The sequence below is a fragment of the Rhinoraja longicauda genome, chromosome 24 (assembly GCF_053455715.1).
Source record: "Rhinoraja longicauda isolate Sanriku21f chromosome 24, sRhiLon1.1, whole genome shotgun sequence".
NCBI lineage: Eukaryota > Metazoa > Chordata > Chondrichthyes > Rajiformes > Arhynchobatidae > Rhinoraja > Rhinoraja longicauda.
In genome coordinates this window covers 34,933,828-34,955,676 of record NC_135976.1, presented here as the reverse complement: position 1 = coordinate 34,955,676, position 21,849 = coordinate 34,933,828, and the positions used below count along the sequence as shown (strand labels likewise).

Below are 21,849 nucleotides of genomic sequence, written 5' to 3'. Positions count from 1 at the left end.
AGGATGAGGGGTGATCTTATTCAGGTGTACAAAATCATGAGAGGAATAGATCGGGTAGAAGCACAGAGTCTCTTGCCCAGTGCAGGGGAACTGACAATCAGAGGACATAGGTTTAAGGTGGTGGGGGGGGGGGGGAGATTTAATAGGAATCTGAAGGTTAACCTTGCCACACCAAGGGTGGTGGGTGTATGAAATGAGCTGCCTAGGAAGTAGTTGAGGTAGGTACTATCGCAACATTTAAGAAACATTTTGACAGGTACATGGATGGGACAGGTTTGGAGGGATATCTGGGCCAGGCAGGTGGGACCCGTGTAGATGTGACTAGTGTAGATGGGACATGTTAGTCGATGTGGGCAAGTTGAGCTGAAGGGCCTATTTCCACGTTGTGTGACTATGATTCAATTCAGACTGAAAAAGGGCCCTGACCCGAAATGTCACCTATCTATTTTCTCCAGAGATGCTGCCTGACCCGCTGCGTTACTCCAGCACTTTGGTATAATCCAGAATCTGCAGTTCTTTATTATTACCAAGAAATACTCACTTTATCTTGTGTTAGTGCACAAAGTTCTAGCCAGTGAAATGAGTTCAACTGTCAAAATTAGTTTTATTGCTCTTTCTACGTAACGCTAGATTCAGCATTTACAGAAGTTGTTGTAGACGCTTCCCTTGGGACAGCTCCCTACATTGGTATCCTTATTCAGGCAGTGGTAGTATTTGTTTGGTCTGCCAAGGATGGGATAGGCCCCATCTTCATTATTACTGCAGAATGTCACATCGTAGTCGCTAAATGTGTTTGCACTGATGCATTTCTTGCTGACTGCATCGTAGAGTAGATCGGAGGAGCACTTCTTCACGCGCATCTGCCCAGCTTTGCATTTGTAGTACGAGGGAACCGGGACCGCATATGCACCATCCGGCTTGCTTTTGCAAAAGTTGTTGTCTGCCAAATTGATGGCTGGAAATAACCTGGGTGGCCAGACACATTTGTCTCTCTGGGCGTTGTAGGAAGTACCTCTGGGGCACATTAGAATCTCGGTGTCGTTGTTGGTACACTGATAAAAACTGTCTGCAGAACACTCCACTGCATAGTTACCATCTTTTTTGCCTCCACAAAATTCCAGATTGGGGCAGGGGTCGGATAGCTGTGAATCTGATGAGGAAGTGGGCAATGGAGTCTCTGAAAGGAGAAACAGCAACATGATTAACTCTACACCTGTAAGGTTGACCAATATCTTCAGGCTTAACCTTATTCCATTATCAGCATGATGGTGTTGCAAAGCTAGCTGATGAAAATGTTTCAAGATGCCTCTCCTGATCTGAATCTGTGTTCTGGGAGTTGCTGGAAATTACCACACGACCAGTCTGAAGAAGGGTCTCGACCCGAAACGTCACCCATTCCTTCTCTCCTGAGATGCTGCCTGACCTGCTGAGTTACTCCAGCATTTTGTGAATAAATACCTTTGATTTGTGTCCTCACTTTAGTAAAACACAAAGTTGGGGAGTAACTCAGTGGGGCAGGCAGCATGTGTTGAGGGAATGCTGTCTGACCCACTGAATTCCTTCAGCACTTTGTCTTACTCAAGAATCCAGCATCTGCAGTTTCTTTTGTCTCCTCTTGTTTTGTCTCCCGATTCTGATAAATTGAGCAAGATCTGAAATGCTATCTGATCTGCGGAGACTTTCCATGTTTTCTGTTTTTATTTCACAACTTCAAGCACCTACAGTGCTGTGATCTTCCTTTGCATGTCTCCCCTCTGTACAGATCTTGCATTAACATAATTAACTCTTTAATTTTATTAAATGTCCATTATTTTCAAAATTGCATACCCAGAAAAATTTTGTAGACAGCATGATTATAATGGCGTAATTAATGCTTAAATATTTGATAGAAAATGTAAATATCTTGATTTGAAATGCTATTACAAATTTAATTTAGTTACCTGACGATTCTTCTATGGGTTCAGAACCTGAAGAAAGCATAACCTTCAGTTTATTAATAAGGGGGAATTGTCCTTGGTTGCAGGAAGTACCTTCATAATCATCCATATCGATTGTCCAAACCATTGCACCTCCAAAGCTATTATTTTTCAACCATTCCACCTGAAAATAATTTAACATATCTTTACATTTAATAGGTATCCTAGATTGCAGATCATCTCGCTAATCCAGATTATGTAATAATTAATATTTAGCTGCCGTTTTACAAGACCAACCCCATGCAAGGTCACATGTGGAGACCAAGGTAGGAGTAGATTCAATTCCTCAAGTTCCTGCAGTTCCTTGTTTCTAGAAGTAAATGATGCTTACATTGTCCCCAAAAGCCACAAAAGAAACTGCCAGAAAAACATTGTTCTTGATTGCTGTCCGATAACTAATTAACTAAGCAATAGGGCTGCAAAATGGTGCAGCGGTAGAGTTGCTGCCTTACAGCACCAGAGAGCCGGAATCGATCCTGACTACGGGTGCTGTCTGTAAGGAGTTTGTACCATGTCCCTGAGACTGCATGGTATTTCTCTGGGTGCTCCGATTTTCTCACTCCCACACTCCATAGACGTACTGGTTTGTAGGTTAATTGGCTTCTGTAAATTGTAAAATTGTCCCTCGTGTGCAGGATAGTGTTAGTGTACGGGGTGATTGTTGGTCAGCACGGAATCATTCAGTGGAAGGGCCTTTTTCCGTGCTGTTATCTCAAGTCTAAAGGTCAAGTCGAGTTCTGTTTATTGTCACATTAACAGGGCCTTTCACTGTATCTCAGTTACTCTGACATTTCGTATCCATCTATTAATAAACCAATGATACACACAAAATGCTGGAGTAACTCAGCGGGACAGGCAGCATCTCTGGAGAGAAGGAATGGGTGACATTTCGGGTTGAGACCCTTCAGACTGATGTCAGGGGTGAAGGAGATACATAGATGAGGAATGTAAGGTGTGAAAATAGGACAAAGGGAATGGAAATCAAGGAACATGTAGAATAGATCATTGTTAGCTGGGAGAAGTTACCAACAAAACAAACATAAAATGTGGTCAGAGACAGTAAGACTGGTCGAAGAACTGGGAAGGGGTAGGGATAGAGAAAGGGAGAGCAAGCAAGATTATGAGGGACCCCTGCCACCCCAGCAACGGACTGTTCCAGCTGCTACGGTCAGACAAACGCCTCCGCTGTCACGCTGTGAAAACGGAGAGGATGAGACGGAGTTTCTTCCCACAGGCCATCAGGACTGTTAACTATTATAACTCCAGGGACTAAATTTTGTTTTTTCTGTATTAACTTTAATTTATATGCTGTAACTAATTCTTTTTTTGCACAATCCGCAGGCATTGTCACTTTCATTTCACTGCACATCGTGTATGTGTATGTGACAAATAAACTTGACATGACTTGGCCCATTGAGTCAATGATGGCTTTTGGAGCAATCCCATCCCCCATTTATCTCCTGGCAATCTATTCTCTCTCACATCCATACTGATCCTCTGCCTGCGTGGGAGCTAACTGCAGTAGTCATCCACCTCATGCAGCACTTTTGAGATACGGAAGGAAAATCATGTGCAGGCAGAGAGAGTTTAACTTGGCATGGTGTACAGCACGGATATTGTGGTCTGAAGGGTCTGGTCCTGTGCTGTACTGTTCTAAGAATCTGGAGACTTGGGAGAATTAAAAGGAGACCATGTAAACTACACATGTGCAATCCATTATACAAGATATATCAGCAACATGCAATAAATGTTACAATACATACTTTCTTCTCAAAGCTCCTCAAATTATCATAAGAAACCCACTCATCATCTTTGTATGCATATGGAATCTCCTGTTCGTCAATCCATTCTTTATGTGCTCCTTTCAAAAAATCACACACCTGTAACAATAACAAAGACCTTGATCATTGCTTCAAAGTACTTCATAGTGAGTGAAAGATGCTACATAAATGCAGCCTGTGTCCCCTTGGAACTGCATTTCGAGGGGTGACCTCTTTAATATTACCAGAATTCCACAGGAAAGATGTAAATGTTTCTGTTTAGTTTATGGATAGATGTTATTTTACCTCCACCTCATAGTGGACGTTCAAGGTTCAAGAGTGTTTAATTGTCATACGTACCAACAATGGAACAATGAAAATCTTAAAAGGACATAGCGTGTTGGAGTAAATCAGCAGGTCAGGCAGCATCTCTGAAGAACATGGATAGGTGTCGAGACCCTTCTTACTTGCAGAAACATATCAGGTCTGTAAACACTACTCATAGATAACATAATAAACAAAAAAAGTTCAATAAACTAAAAAATGTCAATATTTGTGTAAGAAAACCTGCTAAAATTCCCTCGTGTAACCAAGACAATGTTATTCGTTGTTTAGTCGGTGGTTGCAGTGTTCAAGAGCCTGATGGTTGTTGGGAAGAAGCGGTTCCTGAACCTGGAGGCCATGGTTTTCAGATTCCTGTATACCTTCTTCCCGATGACAGGGGTGAAATGAGAGTCTCTGATGCTGACTGCCTTTTTGAGACAGAGCCTCCTGTCAATCCCTTCGATGGTGGAGAGGTACTGTTATGATGACAATTGTTTTGGTAAATTTATAATGATAAAATGTCCATTTTATGCAGTTAGACTGCATGGGATTCAGAGTGAGCTACCTCCCTGGGTACAAAATTGGTTTCTGGAAGAAGATAGAGGGTCGGGAATTTTTCACACGGAGGTTGGTGGGTATATTGAACAAATTGCCAGAGGAGGTAGTTGAAGCAGACACGATAACAACATTTAAAAGACATTTGGACAGGTACAAGGATAGGAAAAGTTCAATGGGATATGGGCCAAACATGGGCAGGTGGGATTAGCGTAGATGGGGCTTCTGGTTGGCATAGTCAGGTTGGGCCGAAAGAGCTGGTTCTGTGCTGTATAACTATGATTTTATAATTACCGTTCATTATCACTATAACTGTCACTGATAAGTAAATCATGGAGACATAAAGAGTGGAAACAGGGCCTTTTGGCCCAACTTGTCCTGCCGACCAACATGTCCCATCTACACTGGTCCCACCTGCCCGTGATTTGCCCATATCCCTCCTAACTTTCCTATCCATGTACAGTACCTGCCCAATTGTCTTTTAATGCAGATGTTGCTATGGTAAATCTACATATTTGCAAGAGGGGCCTAATGTGTTGATTGTTGGTGATGGTGGCAATAAGTAGTGATAATTGAAGTGCATTCCCTTTCAGAGTAAGGTCAAACTGCAGTCACACCGTACCTCAGAGTATGCTAAAATGCCAGCAGCTTTGCTGCAGTTCCCCGGAGTGCCAGGTCCACACGCTGTAGAACCAGGCTTGTTGTCGGCAGAGCAGAGAGTAAATGTCCGTCCGTACGTGGGGAATCCCACCAAGAGCTTTTCTGCCGGAGCACCATTTTGCTTCCAGTAATTTGTCGCAAACTCCTACAACAAAGGATTACATTGGAGCTGACTTTGCCTTGGTATCTTCCAACCTTACGCAATGAATATTGACTTCTCCAATTTCAGGTTACTAATCTACTAACAACCCCCTCCCTTTTTTTCCACCACCCCATCTCTCTTCCCTGTGACCCACCTGAATGCACACCCATTTCTCCTCTTCCTCCTCCCCTGTCAAATATATTTCTTCCTCTGGTTTCACAATTCGCAACTCTTCTATGCTTATCCCCTTATCTCACGCTTTTTGTCTTTTCATCTTCAGGCCTTTGTCCAACCATGTGGTAACCAATAAGCCTCCCCTCAACTGTATCCACCTATCACTTGCCAGGCTTTGTCCCAATCCCACCACATGTTCCAGCTTTCACCCGCTCCATTCCTGCCACAATGAGACAGAAGGGTCTCCAACCAAAACGCTGCCTGTCCATGTTCTCCACATATGCTGCCTCTCTCACTGTGTTAATGTGTCATTTGTTGTAAAACCAGCATCTGCAGCATCTTGGGGAGAACAAAGGAGAACCTGGCGCGGGATACTTTGAAGCTTTGTCGGCACCCTTTATGTGGCAACTCTTTGCAGACCCAGGGTATGCAGAAACAAAGAATTTTCACTGACAAAGTAAGTATTTATTCATTCGTTCTCCGTGTTCCCAAATTTACATTGGCACAGACGCAAAACGGTAGAGTTGCTGCCTTACAGCACCAGAAACCCGGTTTCCATCCTGACTTTGGGTGCTGTTTGTATGTTATCCCTGTGACCGCGTGGTTTTGCTCCCACATTCCAAAGACGTGCAGGTTTGTAGGTTAATTGTTCTTAGTGTGTAGGATAGAACTAGTGTATCGCCTGTCAGCATGGACTTAGTGATCTGAAGGACCTGTTTCCACACTGTATCTCTAAACTAAATTAAACTAAACTTATCTAAACTTTAGAAAACTGGAGAAGAGATATAAATTGAAATCATGAAAGATTTAAGTACATACTACATTGAAGTATCTGTCATCATTATAGTCATCAGAGCTCTTGTACAGTGGACTATTAGGTCCAGTCTTTATGTCCCATGGACCATGGAACTCATAGGTCATCACACCGATAAAGTCCAAGTGTCTGCACAAAACAAAGGCTAGTTGAGAATGGCACTGAAGGAGGTTGCTATTGCAAGCATTGATATCACGGCTGCAAAGACTAGCAATCGCATTAACCACGGTCATCTTTCAAACATAAGTGCTGGAGGCACTCTGCGGGCCAGGCAGCATCTGTAGAGAGAATGGACAGATGATGTTCTTCAGACGGTTCCAACCCAAAACATTGCTTGCCCATTCCCTCCACAGATGCTGCCTGACCCACTGAGTTCCTCCAGTTTTGCTCAAGATTCCAGCTTCTGCAATTCCTTGTCTCTCCTGGTCAATCTTAATTGACAGGAAATGAGAATGTAATTGATCAGGAAACACTGTATAGATCCATCTAGTCGGTTATTGTCAACCCAACCAGTTCACTGGTTTGAAGAAGGATCTCGACCCAAAACATCCATTCCCTCCACAGATGCTGCCTGACCCGCTGACATCCTCCAGAACTTTGTGTTTTAATCAAGATCCCAGCATTTCCAGTTCCTTGTGTTTCCATTTCATTAGTCTTTTCACTACATTACTCCCTCTCCTCTAAAAGTGAATCTATGTACCTCTTGCATTACTAATATTCCCATCGCAGTGGTTTATAAGTTTGTTCTCAATTATTTCTCAACTGTTTTTGTGTCTCCTGCCCAGTTTGAAATGTTCATTGGATAATTTTGTAATGCCTTGGCCCTTATTCAAAGCCGTGGCTATTATTTTCAGTAGAAACAAGGAACTGAAGATGCTGGTTTACCAAGGACAGTGCCGGAGCCACTCAGCAGTTCAGGCAGCATCTCTGGAGAACATGGATAGTGACATTTCAGGATGGGTTCCTTCATCAGTCTGAGGAAGGGTCCCGATCAAATCATAACATATCCATGTTCTCCTGAAATGCTGCCTGACCTGATGAGTTACTCCAGCACTTTATGTCTTTCCGCATTATTTTCAGTCTTACAATGAACATCTTCAAAGCTTAAAGTTGCACCAGGTACAAAATAAACTCCCGACGTACTCTGAAATCTTTTCTATTTCATAACCTGCTTGAATGTTTCTTATTCCAGACGCTACAACAGCAGAAAGTAGCAATCTCGGTTTGTTGGTCTCGTTTGATTCCTTCTTAAACTCTTCCAGGAGTTCCTATTAGTTAATAAAATAGTGATTAAAATAAAATTTGTCAGGAAGATTACAGCAATGACAGATTACAAATGGCATAAGCTCTTAATGAATATATAATGAACATGTTAATTACTATTCCATTGAATCATCTGAATTCAATCAAGTCGTACACGTGCAGATACAGATGGAAATACTGATGGATTTCCAAATGGAATTGAGATTTCAAAGAGTTCAGTTTATTGTCATGTTTATCAAGGTACAGTGAAGAGGTTTTTGTGTGCTATTCAATCATCGATTAGACTATACGTGATTGAAATCAAGCTGTCCACTGTGTACAGATACAGGATAAAGTATAACATCTACTGCAAGGTAAAGTCTGATTAAAGATAGTTCAAAGGTCTCCACTGAGGAAGATGGGAGGTCAGGACCACTCTCTAGCTGGTGAGAGGACAGCTCGGATGCCTGATAATCGAGAGGAGCAATTGTATCGGAATGTTTCTCATCATAATGAACATAACTAGGTCGCATTATTTCCCGTGGAGTATGCCAGTCCCAGGATAAAGGAGAGGCAGCAGCTCATAGGAAAGATGCTTTGTCTCATCTAACCAGAAGGCTAGATGGGGCTGGAGCGTGGCGACTCTTTGCTGTTTGTCCCAGAAATGAATCCACAATCATTCCACTCAGAGTCGGAGAGTCATACATTGTGGAAACAGGCCTTTCAGTACAACATGCCCATGCTGACCAAGATGCCCCATCTACGCCAGTCCCACATTTGGCCCACATCCCTCGACACCTTTCTTAGTCATGTACCTGTCCCAATATCTTTTAAATAATGTTGTAGTCCCTGCCTGCACGACCTCCTCTGGCAACTCATTCCATATACCCACCACCCTCTGAGTGAAGGGCATATGGAAAATCTCTGTTCCAATTGGAAACTGCTCCACTCTTTAGCATCCATTTGGAAATCCATCAGTATTTCAGTGCCGACACGATACCAAGTTAAACTAATCTCCTCTGCCTCCATGTGATCCATATCCCACCATTCCCAGTATATCCATGTGCCTGTCATGAATTGAAAGTTTTACAACCTCTATACCTTACTTTTGGGTGGCGACCCATTCCCTCCATGGACGTTGCCTGACCCGCTGAGTTACTCCAGTACTTTGTGTTTCACTCCAGATTCTTTATTGAACGTTACTGCCGTGTTTGCCTCCACCACCACCCCTTGTAGCACGTTGCAGGCACCCACCACCCTCTTCCTTGTGTCTCGAGAGTTGTGATGCATTCAGCTGACCTGAACCAAGTCAGTGTAGCGTTGCTTGTCTTCGTATGGGCTTCGGTTAAAGCCCGGGTACTCCCAGTGCAGATCTAAACCATCAAACTCCGTGTTCCTCAGAAGCTCGATCGCAGACTTAATGAATATTAAGCGCGTTTCTTTACTGGAAACCATGGCGGTGAACCTGGCATGAAATATGTTTGGAAAAGAGATAGTCAGCATAATTTTCATGCATAAAGTTTCTGGTCTTGTGATAAATGGCTGAAAAGGCCGTTTTATTTTTACTAGAACTCTTGTATCTGCTGGATCTCCTGGTGGCTAACCATTTTAACTCCCCTTCTCATCCCATACTGACCTTTCTGTCCTGGGCACCCTCACCTGTATCCACCTATCACTCGCCAGGCTGTGTCCTGCCCCCAACTCTTACCAGCGTTCTCCCCTCGCTACAATCCGTCTGTAGAAGTGTCTCAAACCAAGATGGCACTTATCCTTATTCTCCGGACATGCTTCCTGACTCGCTGAATTACTCCAGAATTTTCCTATCTATCACTAGCCAGGCTTTATCCTGCCCGCTCCTTTCATCCAGCTCTCTCTCCCCCCCCCCCCCCCCCCCCCCACTCCAATGTCTGAAGAAGGGTCCCAACCCAAAACATCACCATTCCATGTTTTCGAGAGATGCTGCCTGACACGCTAAGTTTCTAACTATATTCTGCACTCTGGTATTTTTCTCTTTGCTCAACCTGTTGTACCATGGATAGGCACAAAGCTGGAGTAACTCAGCAGGACAGGCAGCATCTCTAGAGAGAAGGAGTGGGTGATGTTTCGGGTCGAGAAGAACCCGGGTTGGAACTGAAGAAGGATCTCGACCCGAAACGTCACCCATTCCTTCTCTCCAGAGATGCTGCCTGTCCCCCTGAGTTACTCCAGCATTTTGTGTCCATCTTCGTCGTAAACCAGCATCTGCAGTTCCTTCCAACATTATTGTACTGTGGAGCAAACTCGATGGGCTGAATGGCCCAATTCTACTCCTATGTCTAATGGTCTCGTATTTCTTGTGTACGACACGAATGAATTTGTGTGAATTGTTTGACCATTTTGTCCCCAGATGCTGCCTGGCCCGCTGAGGCCCTCCAGTGCTTTGTGTTTCACTCCAGATTCTTCATTATAGAAGCCCATGTAATAAACTTCTAACACTTACATCCATGAAAGTCAGGCATTTTGAAGAAGAATTAACTTTGTAAACCAGTATGAACATGGATAGATGCATTCATTGAATGAATTATCTGATACGATTAGATAGCACACAAACAAAACCTTTTCACTGTTTCTCGGTACATGTGATAAAAAATAAACATTCAGCTTATCTGTTTTTGGACGTTCAGTGTGATCTATTAAACTCTATCACTGTGTTAAGCAGACAGATTTGATTGCATGCATTTCTATTGGTACACAATCCAAGATAGTGCTGTATTTTCTTGTGGTCAGTAACCCAGTTAGTTCAGAGATACTAAAATGGAAATAGGCCCCTCGGCCCACCGAGTCCATGCCGATTATTGATCACCCGTTTACACTCGTTCTATGTTATCCCACTTTCTCATCCATTGCCTACACACCAGGGACAATTTACAGAGGGCCAATTAACCTCTAATCCCACACGTTCTTTGAGATGTGGGAGGAAACTGGAGCATCTGGAGGACATCCACACAGTCACAGGGAGAACGTGCAAACTCCACATGGACAACTCCCAAGGTTGGGATTGAACCCGTGTCTGGCGCTGTGAGGTAGCGGCTCTATCTCAAATTTCACTTCAGAAAGAGCCTTACTTTTCAGTTCCAAAATTCCAGCCTCCAATGGATAAGAGTGTTCGTAAGTTTGGGTTTCTGTGGAAATCAGAAGAGATAATTATTTTTTAAAGAGCACAAAGGCAAGAAAAATAAATCTGACTCCATCAACAAATGATGAGGATGATCCTTTTCATTTTTGGAGGTCAGTACGTCAATTCTCTGAGGCGCTTTCTATGGCACTTCCATGTTGAAGTGCTATGCAGGAACAACACAAGTGGATGGAAGAACCTCGGTCTAAAAGCTACAGCTTCCATGGCCTTTAGCCAATGAATAACACGCTGACGAGTAAAGTTACTCTTTGAGATTCCATTTAAGATGGATAACACAGGCACACGTGCAAACCCCATCTACATGGAGTCCATACAGACTGTAGATATCTGTACAGTCGACATATCTGTATTTAGTTTTAGAGATACAGCATGGGAACAGCTCCTTCGGCCCACCGAGTCCGCTCAGACTAACGATCACCCGTACACTTGTTCTATCCCACACATTAGGGACAATTTACAGAAACTAATTAACCTACAACTACACACTAGGGACAATTTATGGAAGCCAATTAATCTACAAGCCCACGCGTCTTTAGAGTGTGGGAGGAAACCGGAGCACCTGGAGGAAACCCACCTGGTCACGGGGAGAACGTGCAAACTCTACAGACAGAACCCGTAATCAGGATTGAGCCTGGTTCTCTGGCGCTGTAAGGCAGCAACTCTAGAACTGCGCCACTGTGCCACCCCTCCATTTACCGGGGAGAGTTCAGGGGAGACAACAGTGAGGTCCAGGGATGTACAGTATTGACATTATGAAGTAGGATTTGATAGTGTGATGGTTAAATTAGATGATTATTGATCCAGAGATATGAGTTCAAGTCCCACTGGAGCCAGTATGAAATTTAAGGAATTGAATAAATCAGAATTTTGGGCAGCACAGTGGCGCAGCGGTAGAGTTGCTGTCTTACGGCGCTTGCAGCGCTGGGGACCCGGGTTCGATCCTGACTACGGGTGCTGTCTGTACGGAGTTTGTACGTTCTCCCCATGACCTGCGTGGGTTTTCTCCGAGACCTCCCACAATCCAAACATGCACAGGTTTGTATATTAATTGGCTTGGTATAAGTGTAAAGTGTCCCTAGTGTGTGTAGGAAAGATAGTGTTAATGCGCGGAGATTGCTGGTCGGTGCGGACTCGGTGGGCCAAAGGGCCTGTTCCCGCGCTATATCTCTAAATCCAGCTAAACTAAAGGAGGCTTGGCAGTCTTGAAATGACTAAAGATGGATAAATCCACAGTGGTTAATGCAATTGTGAGTTGTGAAAAAAATGTTCTATTTGTCAACACTGTAATGAACTAGTTTCAGTATTGAACTCTAACTATTTTAACAGGACAATTAACGGTTACCATAGAAACCTTTCCAGTGTGAGACTTCCTCTCTTCTGCTCGGTACAATATGTTCATACATATTCAATATTAAGCTGTTGGTATTTTCATGCATAGATTTTGAAAACCAATTCATTTAAAAAAAGTGAGATAGAGTCATAGAGGGATACAGTGTAGAAACAGACCATTCGCCCCACACTGCCCATACCAGCCAACATGTCCCAGCCACACTTGTCCCACTTGCCCACACTTGGTCCACATCCCTCTAAACCTGTCCTATCCATTTACCTGGCCAACTGCTTCTTAAATGTTAGGATAGTCCCAGCCTCAACTACCTCCTCTGGCAGCTTGTTCCATACATCCACCACCCTTTGTGTGAAAAAGTTACCCCTCAGATTCCTATTAAATCTTTCCCTGTTCAACTTAAACATATGTCCTCTGGTCCTCGATTCCCAGACTCTAGGCAAGAGACTCTGTGCATCTACCCGATCTATTCCCCTCAATATCTTATACACCTCTATAAGATCCTCCTGCACTCAACTGGTTGTGATAGTTTCTTGTGAGGTGATTCGCAGTGGAATAAAAAAAATTAAGTTAACAGTCAATGCAAATCATTGCAAGATACTTCAAATACGTCTTGTAAATTCACATACCTTTTTTTCAGATTATTAAACGACTCGTAGAGGTTTTCATCCTCTGTTTGCTGTGGGACCATTTCATGGTTCTTGCCAATAACAGCAAAGGCATAGATCAGATGTGTACATAACTTGGGGTTGATATCTTCTGGTAGGAACTTGCAGTTTCCTCGTTTATGGGCCCAGTTTGTGTAGTAACAAACTATCTTGTAGTCCTGGCTTAAAACTGGTTTAGAAAAAGTTATCAGTTGATTTAAAAAAATTGCAATTAGAAAACCCATTTGAAGCTTAGAAATAGAGGCATTTTCTAGTCGCATATAACCTTTGTGTAAATGAAAGCAAAAACAAAGAACTGCAGATGCTGGTTTACACAAAAAGAGACAAAGTGCTGGAGTAACTCCGCTGGTCAGGCATCATCTCTGGAAAACATGGATAGCTGATGTTTCGGGTCGAGACCCAGCTTCAAAGCTCATTCCGAAGAATGATCTCGCAGCAAAACGTCACTTATCCATGTTCTCCAGTATTGTGCTTAATAAATGAAAACATTTTCGTACAAAGATTAGGTCTTACGAAGTAGGGGAGTCAAGAACTGCAGACATAGGTTTAAGTTGAGAGGGGAAAGATTTAATAGGCTCCTGACGGCAACCTTTTCCACACAGAGGCTGGTGGGTGTATGGAATGAGCAGGTAGCTGAGAAAGGTACCATAATAACATTTAAAAGGCATTTGGAAGGGTACATGGATAGGAAATGTGTTGAGGGATATGGGGCAAACACAGGCATAAACATAGAAAACAGGTGCAGGAGGAGGCCATTCGGCCCTTCGAGTCAGCACCGCCATTCAATATGATCATAGCTGATCATCCAAAATCAGTACCCCGTTCCTGCTTTCTCCCCATATCCCTTGATTCCATTAACCCTAACAGCTATATCTATCTCTCTCTTGAATACATCTATGTATTCAGGTGAGACTAGCTTAGATTGTGTATCTTGGCTGGTGTGGACAAGTTGGGCCGAAGGGCATGTTTCCATGCTACATGACCCTGTGACTAAAAGGCACATTGGCATTTAGCTTTCAATTCTGCATGTGAACAAAGAGTTCTTAGCTGAGTTAACTATGTAACTATCAACACCTGTATTTGAAATTGATCTGAAGAAGGGTCTCGACCCAAAACTTCACCCATTCCTTCTTTCCCGAGATGCTGCCTGACCCGCTGAGTTGCTCCAGCATTTTGTGTCTACCTTTGAGATTGATCGCTCTGCCACAAACTACAGCTATTAGATTAACTTTGACTGATGGTGGCATAAGTATTCATGGTATTGATATATGATAAATTCAGTGGATGCTGCTTACCACTGTATGCTTGTAACAACAGCAGGAATCCCACTGAAATAATAGAAACAAAATATATGTATCTCGGTCTCAGACAACAGACGAAAACATTATATATAAACTGTAGATGAATTACACGTAAGTTACATATAAATTGAATTGATTGTAAGATATATCATGGAAACAGTCTCTTTGGCCCACCGAGTCCACGCCAACCATCGATAAACCGTTCGCAATAGTTCTATATTTTCCCACTTTTGCATCCGCTTCCCACACACGAAGGACAATATACCGAGGCCGACTAACCTACAAACCCGCACGTCTTTGTGATGTGGGAGGAAACTGGAGCACTCTACAAGATGGTGAAAAAGAAAGACTGCAAAAAAATAAAATAAATCTGAAGGCATTCAGGCAAGAATACACAATGGGAAAATAAGTCCACAGCTGTGCAAGAAGTGGTCGGTAGTGTTTGGTTGGGTAGGATCAGAGTTGTGCGGCTTGGTTAGAAATTTTATCAAGAAATTGATGAAAATCCATCACGTTTGCAAGGTATAAGGTTATTAACCGAGCTTCTGTTGGTTCAGATATATGGTTGAATGTGACTCTTACCAGCGCAGAAGATGACCTTTACCATCTTGTACTCTTGTGCAGGGAACACTGCTTGTGGAAGGTTCTTACACGGATGCCGGTTCGCACTGTGCACTGGTCTCTGTATGACCTGCCTATGGATATCCCACGACAGCAGGAGAGTGTCAGAACATCACCTGGGCAATGGGAGAAATGCAGCCGGAGCTCCAATAAATCATCAACTAAGCAGTGACAGTGAACAAGGTAAATGTGGGTAGAAATGTAGGAAATGTTTGAAGTCCAAAGGTACTAGATAACCCAGCGAGCAGAGTCAACATGGGAACGTCTTCTTCCAAAGGACTGACTCCCTCTGCTACTGGGGAGCTTGGAACCCTACACGTAGACTGTGGTGGACTCTCCAACCATCTCCACCCGAAACGTCACCATCTCCAGAGATGCTGCCTGATTCGCTAAGTTACTCCAGCTTTTTGTATCTGTCATCCTTCTTTCCAATCTACCTTGATCTGTGAGACACAAAGTGCTGGAGTAACTCAGTGGCACAGGCAGCATCTCTGGAGAGAAGGAATGGATGACATTTCAGGTCGAGACCCTCCTTCAGACTGAGGGTCCGGGAGCAGGGAATCAGCTCCACGGGACGACCGACGTTGGTGCCGCCAACCTCCACCTCCACTCCGGCCCCCCCCCGTGCCCCCCACCAGTGGCAGTGTCGACCCGCCTCTCCACTCCGCCCCCCCCCCCCCCCCCCCCTGTGCCCCCCACCAGTGGCGGTGCTGACCCCCACCTCCACTCCGCCCCCCCCCCCCCGTGCCCCTCACCAGTGGCGATGCCGACCCCCACCTCCACTCCGGCCCCCCCCCCGTGCCCCCCACCAGTGGCGGTGCCGACCCGCCTCTCCACCGCCCACCAGTGGGCCAGAGCCATCGCCTCCATTGCACCATGAGGCTGTGGGGCCTGCAGCTGAACCTGAACCTGGAACTCAGAACCAGCAGCTGCAGTTCCTTCCGACACGTTTGACCTGTTTGGGTTGTCTCGGCTTCAGTGAGATCCCCTCTTACTTTCAGTACGCCACTGAATATGAGCCTAACTGAACCAATCTCTCTTCCTACAGCAGAGTAAGAATCAGTCCAGCCGACCTTTGTGCGACCATCCCTCCACTACAAGAACATTCTTCCTCCGACACTCAGACCAAAACTGCACAAAAACTACAAACAAATCTCACCTACACAACCCCAAAAAGACACCTTCACCCCTGTACTCAAATCCTCTTGCGATGATCAAAAGGACACAAAGTGATAGAGAAACTCAGCAGGTCAGGCAGCATTTCTCCTTGTTCTCCAGAGATGCTGCCTGACCTGCTGAGTTACTCCGGCACTTTTTGTCCCTTTGTGTATTAACCAGCCGCTGTATAAGAAGGAACTGCAGATGCCAGTTTACACCGACGATTGACACAAAATGCTGGAGTAACTCAGCGGGACGGGCAGCATCTCTGCATAGAGGGAATGGGTTTGAAGACGGGTCTTAACCCGAAACATTACCCATTCCTTCTCTCCAGAGATGCTGCCTGTCCCGCTGAGTTACTCTAGCATTTTGTGTCTAACCAGCATCTGTAGTTCCTTGTTTCTACTTCTTCCTTTTGAATGAGACACGATCGTACCTGCCTCCATCACCACCCCTGGCAACTTGTTCCAGGCCCCCACCACCCTCTAAACAAACCAGCCCCACACATCCCTCGTTCCAGGCCCCCATCACCCTCTGTAAAAAAAAAACAGCCCCACACATCACCCATTAAACTTTTCTCCTCTCGCCTCCAGTGTTGGACATTTCCACCCTGGAGAAAAAGGTTCTGACTGTCTACCCAATCCGTGCCTCTCTTAATTTTATATACTTGTAAATCGCTTGTGCTGTCCTTAAAAGACTGACTCCAAGTGGCAAAAAGTTCCAGGCTTGTCTCTGTTGGTAAAAAAGAGTGGACGGAGTTTAGTTGAGTTTATTGCCACGTGTACCGAGGTACAGTGAAAAGCTTTTGTTGCGTGCTAACCAGTCAGCAGAAAGACAACACATGATTACAATCGAGCCATTTACAGTGTATAGATATGATAAGGGAACAACGTTTAGTGCAAGGTAAAGTCCGATCAAAGATCGTCCGAGGGTCATCAATGATGTGGATAGTAGTGCAAGTCTGCTCTCTAGTTGTGGTAGGTTGGTTCAGTGGGCTGAAGGGCCTGTTTCTGTGCTGTCGAACTCCACAAGTCTTTGTGTCTTCTCCACTGTAAACAAGGTCACCTTGCCATGACCGTCGATCACATCTCACTCTCTGGAATGTCAGGTCACCCAGCAAGTGTTTCAAAATGGTATTGACTCTGATGTATTGTGATATGTTTGCCATGACTGAATGGGACTGGTCGGCTCTGCGAATCGGAGTAAACAATAAAACCCAATAGGGTCATGTTGATCATTTTAATCTCTGAAATGTCAGGACATCATTCGGTGAGTGTTCCCAAATGCTATTGATTCCGTTGGAATGTTATTGATTGGGGTTTTTTCTGCAACCGAAAGAAGACGGCCAGAATATCAGCAGGTCATGATCGGCGAGCAAACACTGTCAGCAAAAAAGAGCAGGACTTTTAAACGTTTTCGGCAGCCACTTATCGAGGCTCATACAGTTTTGCAGCCGAGAACAGTTAGTGTCCTGGAGTGAATGCTAATGTTGGGTGTATAGAAAGGAAGGCAGGGACTCGGGCGGTAGGGTAGCGCAGCGGTAGAGTCACGGCCTCGCACGTGGATAGGTGACGTTTCACAGAGTGCTGGAGTAACTCAGCGGGTCAGGCAGCATCTCTGGAGAACATGGATAGGTGACGTTTCACAGAGTGCTGGAGTAACTCAGCGGGTCAGGCAGCATCTGTGGAGAACATGGATAGGTGACGTTTCACAGAGTGCTGGAGTAACTCAGCGGGTCAGGCAGCATCTGTGGAGAACATGGATAGGTGACGTTTCACAGAGTGCTGGAGTAACTCAGCGGGTCAGGCAGCATCTCTGGAGAACATGGATAGGTGTTGTTTCGAGTCAAGACACTTATTTATTGTAGACCCTTCCTGATTGTAGGACAGGGAGAAGAAAGCTGGAATAGGATAGAAACAGGACAAAGCGTGACAGGTAATAGGTGGATACAGGCGATGGGGGGGGGGGGGGGGGGGGGTTTGAAAGGCAGATGGTTGGAACAAAGACCAGAGATAGTGGAAATTACAAAGGGGAGAGTGAGAGACGGTTTCACAGTGAGTGAGAGTGAGAGAATTGAAACTACAGCTATTAGATTAACTTTGACCAGTTTCATTGAAATGAGTTATATTGTAATATTTGAAATGGTGGTGGAAAGAACCACTGATCCAGTGAGTATTCCTGGCGTAGATGAACAATAAATTCAGTGCGTGCTGCTTGCCAACGACAAGAGGAATCCCACTGAAATAACAGAAACAAAACATAAATATCTCAGCAGTTATTGAAATGTGCCTTCCTGAGCTTTTACATCACCTTAGACATAAGATCATACGTGATAGGAGCAGAATTAGGCCATTCGGCCCATTAAGTCTACTCCGCCATTCAATCATGGCTGATCTATCTCTCCCTCCTAACCCCATTCTCCTCGTAACCCCTGACACCCGTACTAATCAAGAATTTATCTATCTCTGCCTTGAATACATCCACTGACTTGGCTTCCACAGCCTTCTGTGGCAATGACATTGGACATTAACACAGAACTCGTCATTTGATGTTGAGTTTATTGTTATCTGCACAGATGTGGAGAGGTACAGATACAATGAAAATCACAGGCACATACACTCAAACACACGAAGCAACAATTGTATATAACTTATAGATGGTTTGCTCACGAATTAGACATAAATTGAATTGATTGAGAGGTACAGCAAGGAAACTGGTCCTTCAGCCCACCGAGTCCACACTGACCATCAATCTAGTTCTAAGTGTAGGAAAAAAACTGCAGATGCTGCTCTTTGTCCTGCCCCCTCCCCTGACATCAGTCTGAAGAAGGGTCACGACCTGAAACGTCACACATTCCTTCTCTCCCGAGATGCTGCCTCGGGCCCATCAGGTCCGCGTCGACCAGCGATCCCCGCACACTAGCACTATCCTACACACACCAGGGACAATTTACAATTTTACCGAAGCCAATTAACCTCCAAACCTGCACGTCTTTGGAGTGGGAGGAGACCGAAAATCTTGGAGAAAACCCATACGGTCACGGGGAGAACGTACAAACTCTGTACAGGCAGCATCCGTAGTCAGGATCAAACCCGGGTCTCTGGCGCTGTGAGGCAGCAGCTCTACCCGCTGCGCCACTGTGCCGGATTTTCTTTTGAATGTTACTCTTACCAGTGATGAAGATGGTCTTTGCCATCTTGCCCTCTTGTTCAGGGAACACTGCCCGTTTTCTCCGGGTGCTCCGGTTTCCTCCCACTTCATCACTCCAAAGACGTGCAGGTTTGTAGGTTAATTGGCTTGGTATAAATGTAAATTGTCCCTCGTGTGTGTAGGATAGTGTTAGTGTGCGGGGATCGCTGGTTGTGCGGACATGGTGGGCCGAAGGGCCTGTTTCCACGCTGTTTCCTCTCTAAACTAAACTAAACTTTAAAGAATGGCAAGTGTTTAATTGTCATATGTAGCAACATTGGAACAATGACACTCTTACCTGCAACTGAACAACAGACTAGTAAACACAATACCCATAGACAACATATAATAAACAAAAGATGTCAATAAATTAATAACCCCAATATTATTGCAAAATTGCAATAATTTGCAATAATTGCAAAATACCGTGTTCAATCAGCAAATACACATTGTATTCACTGTTTGACAGTATTGTGTTCAGGTTTGGTCACCTTGCTATGAGAAAGATGTAATTAAGCTGGAAAAAATGCAAATATAAACGAGGATGTTACCAGGAATCGAGGGCCTGAGCTGCAGGGAGAGGTTGGGCAGGCTAGGACTTTATTCCTTTGAGTGCAGGAGGCTGAGGGGTGATCTTACAGAGGTGTATATGATCTGGAGGGGAATAGATTGGGTAAATGTACAGAATCTTTCACCGAAGTCTGTGGTACAACCAGAGACAGTCCATAGTTGATTGGTTAGTTAGTGTTGTGCAGTGTTGCAGTTGAATCTCAGAGACTCGCAGCTCTGTGACTGGTTCTCGTATTTATGTCTGATTTTTTTCCTTCTCGCTTGAGGGAAATGTTATTCTAATTTAGTTTAGTTTAGAGATGCAGCGTGGAATCAGGCCCTTCGGCCCATCGAGTCTGCACCAACCAGCGATCCCCGCACACACTTACACTATCCTACGCACACTAGGGATAATTTACATTTATTCCAAGTCAATTACAAACCTGCACATCTTTGGACTGTGGAAGGATCTCTCTGTGGAAGGATCTCTCTGTGGAAGGATCTCTCTGTGGAAGGATCTCTCTGTGGAAGGATCTCTCTGTGGAAGGATCTCTCTGTGGAAGGATCTCTCTGTGGAAGGATCTCTCTGTGGAAGGATCTCTCCGAGTACTTTGGTTTCCTCCCACAAAGACGTAGAGGTTTGGAGGTTAATTGGCTCGAAATGTAAAAATTGTCCTGAGTGTGTAGTGTTAATGTGCGGGGATCGCTGGTCGGTGCGGACTCAGTGGGCTAAAGGGCCTGTTTCCGCACTGTATCTCTAAACTAAACAAAACTTTAAAGAGTAGCAAGAGTCATATGTACCAACAATGGATCAATTACATTCTTACCTGCAGCAGCACAACTGAACTGTAAACACAATACTCGTAGATAACATACAATAAACAAAAGATTTCAATAAATTAATAACCCAAATATTATTGGGGGAAAAAAACCCTGTTCAATCAACAATAGCACCTTGTATTAACTGTTTGACAGGAGAAACATAGAAAATAGGTGCAGGAGTAGTCCATTCAGCCTTTTGAGCCAGCACCGCCATTCAACACGATCATGGCTGATCATCCAGAATCAGTACCCCGTTCCTGCTTTCTCCCCAGCATTGTGTTCAGGTTTGCTCACAAGGTCATAAGTAGAACAACGTTTGTTTTGGTTCCACATGTCAATGTGGCACCTCTGATTCTGGTTTAACTATGGGTTGTGGTCCCTACTGTAACTTTGATTCTGCAATTGATGCTGCAGTTTCCTGATGACCACAAGATGGCAGTGCCCACCAGGTTTGGCACCAGTGGCACTGGGACAAAGGTCCCTTTATTATCACATGTACTAAGGTACAGCGCCATTCTTTACATGAAAGCAAATACCGTCCACACTCAATCTGATAATTCTGGAAAGGACACAAAGTGCTGGAGTAACTCAGCGGGTCAGGCAGCATCTGTGGAGAACATGAACAGGTGATGTTTCACAGAGTGCTGGAGTAACTCAGCGGGACAGGCAGCATCTCTAGAGAACATGGATAGGTGACGTTTTGGATTAGGACCCGTCTTGGGTTCCTTGTTTCCACATTCCATTAATCTGGAGTTATTCTATACCCATGGTAGTCAACTCGACAACGTACAACCCAGCGGTATGAATATTGATTTCTCTAATTTCAAGTAGTTCTTGCATTTCCTCTCTCTCCTTCATCCCCCCACCCTAGTTGTCCTACCAGTTTCACTGGTTGTATCTACTCATTATCACCTTTTCCACAGTCAACGATAGACCATTGTGGGCTCCACCTTTCCTTGATCATCGTTGCTGGCTTTGATTTGTTCATTTCAAACCTTTCATTCGTTTGTTCTTTGTACCTTTTCATTCCTCTAGTTTCCCTCTCCCCTGACTCTCAGTCTGAAGAAGGGTCTCGACCCAAAACATCACCCATTCCCTCTCTCCAGAGATGCTACCTGACCCATTGAGTTACTCCAGCACTTTGTGTCCAGCATCCTTGGTGTACAGCAGCATCTGCAGTTCCTTTCTACGCAGAGAATCAAGAGTGCTTAATTGTCATATGTATCAGCAACGGACAATGACATTTTGACTTGCTGCAGCTGAACTGCCCCACTAATGCAATTACACATGGGCAGCACAGTGGCGCAGCAGTAGAGTTGCTGCCTCGCAGCGCCAGAGACCCGGGTTCCATCCTGACTATGGGTGCTGTCTGTA

At 44.5% G+C, this 21,849-nt stretch overlaps 2 protein-coding genes across 3 annotated transcripts in view; one reads left to right on the top strand and one right to left on the bottom strand.

Moving 5' to 3' along the window:
• Positions 1-584: 584 nt before the first annotated feature.
• Positions 585-14,918, bottom strand: LOC144605156 (acidic mammalian chitinase-like). Of its 2 annotated transcripts, XM_078420230.1 has the most exons (11): positions 14,719-14,915; positions 14,131-14,163; positions 12,797-13,004; positions 10,752-10,808; positions 8,947-9,112; positions 7,549-7,673; positions 6,411-6,534; positions 5,238-5,420; positions 3,740-3,856; positions 1,941-2,100; positions 585-1,177 (listed from the first exon to the last, which is right to left on the bottom strand). In XM_078420230.1, the coding sequence occupies exons 1-11, from the start codon at positions 14,741-14,743 to the stop codon at positions 633-635; spliced, it is 1,743 nt and encodes a 580-aa protein (XP_078276356.1). In that variant the 5' UTR covers positions 14,744-14,915; the 3' UTR covers positions 585-632. The 2 variants fall into 2 exon arrangements, with proteins under 2 accessions (XP_078276356.1, XP_078276357.1); XM_078420231.1 differs by lacking the exon at positions 5,238-5,420 and having other exon boundaries at positions 14,719-14,918.
• Positions 14,816-21,849, top strand: part of LOC144605158 (acidic mammalian chitinase-like) — a 25,016-nt gene continuing 17,982 nt past the window's right edge. The window contains exon 1 of the mRNA XM_078420233.1: positions 14,816-14,940. The gene's annotated coding sequence lies outside the window, so the exon portion shown is untranslated. The remainder of the gene's footprint in view (positions 14,941-21,849) is intronic.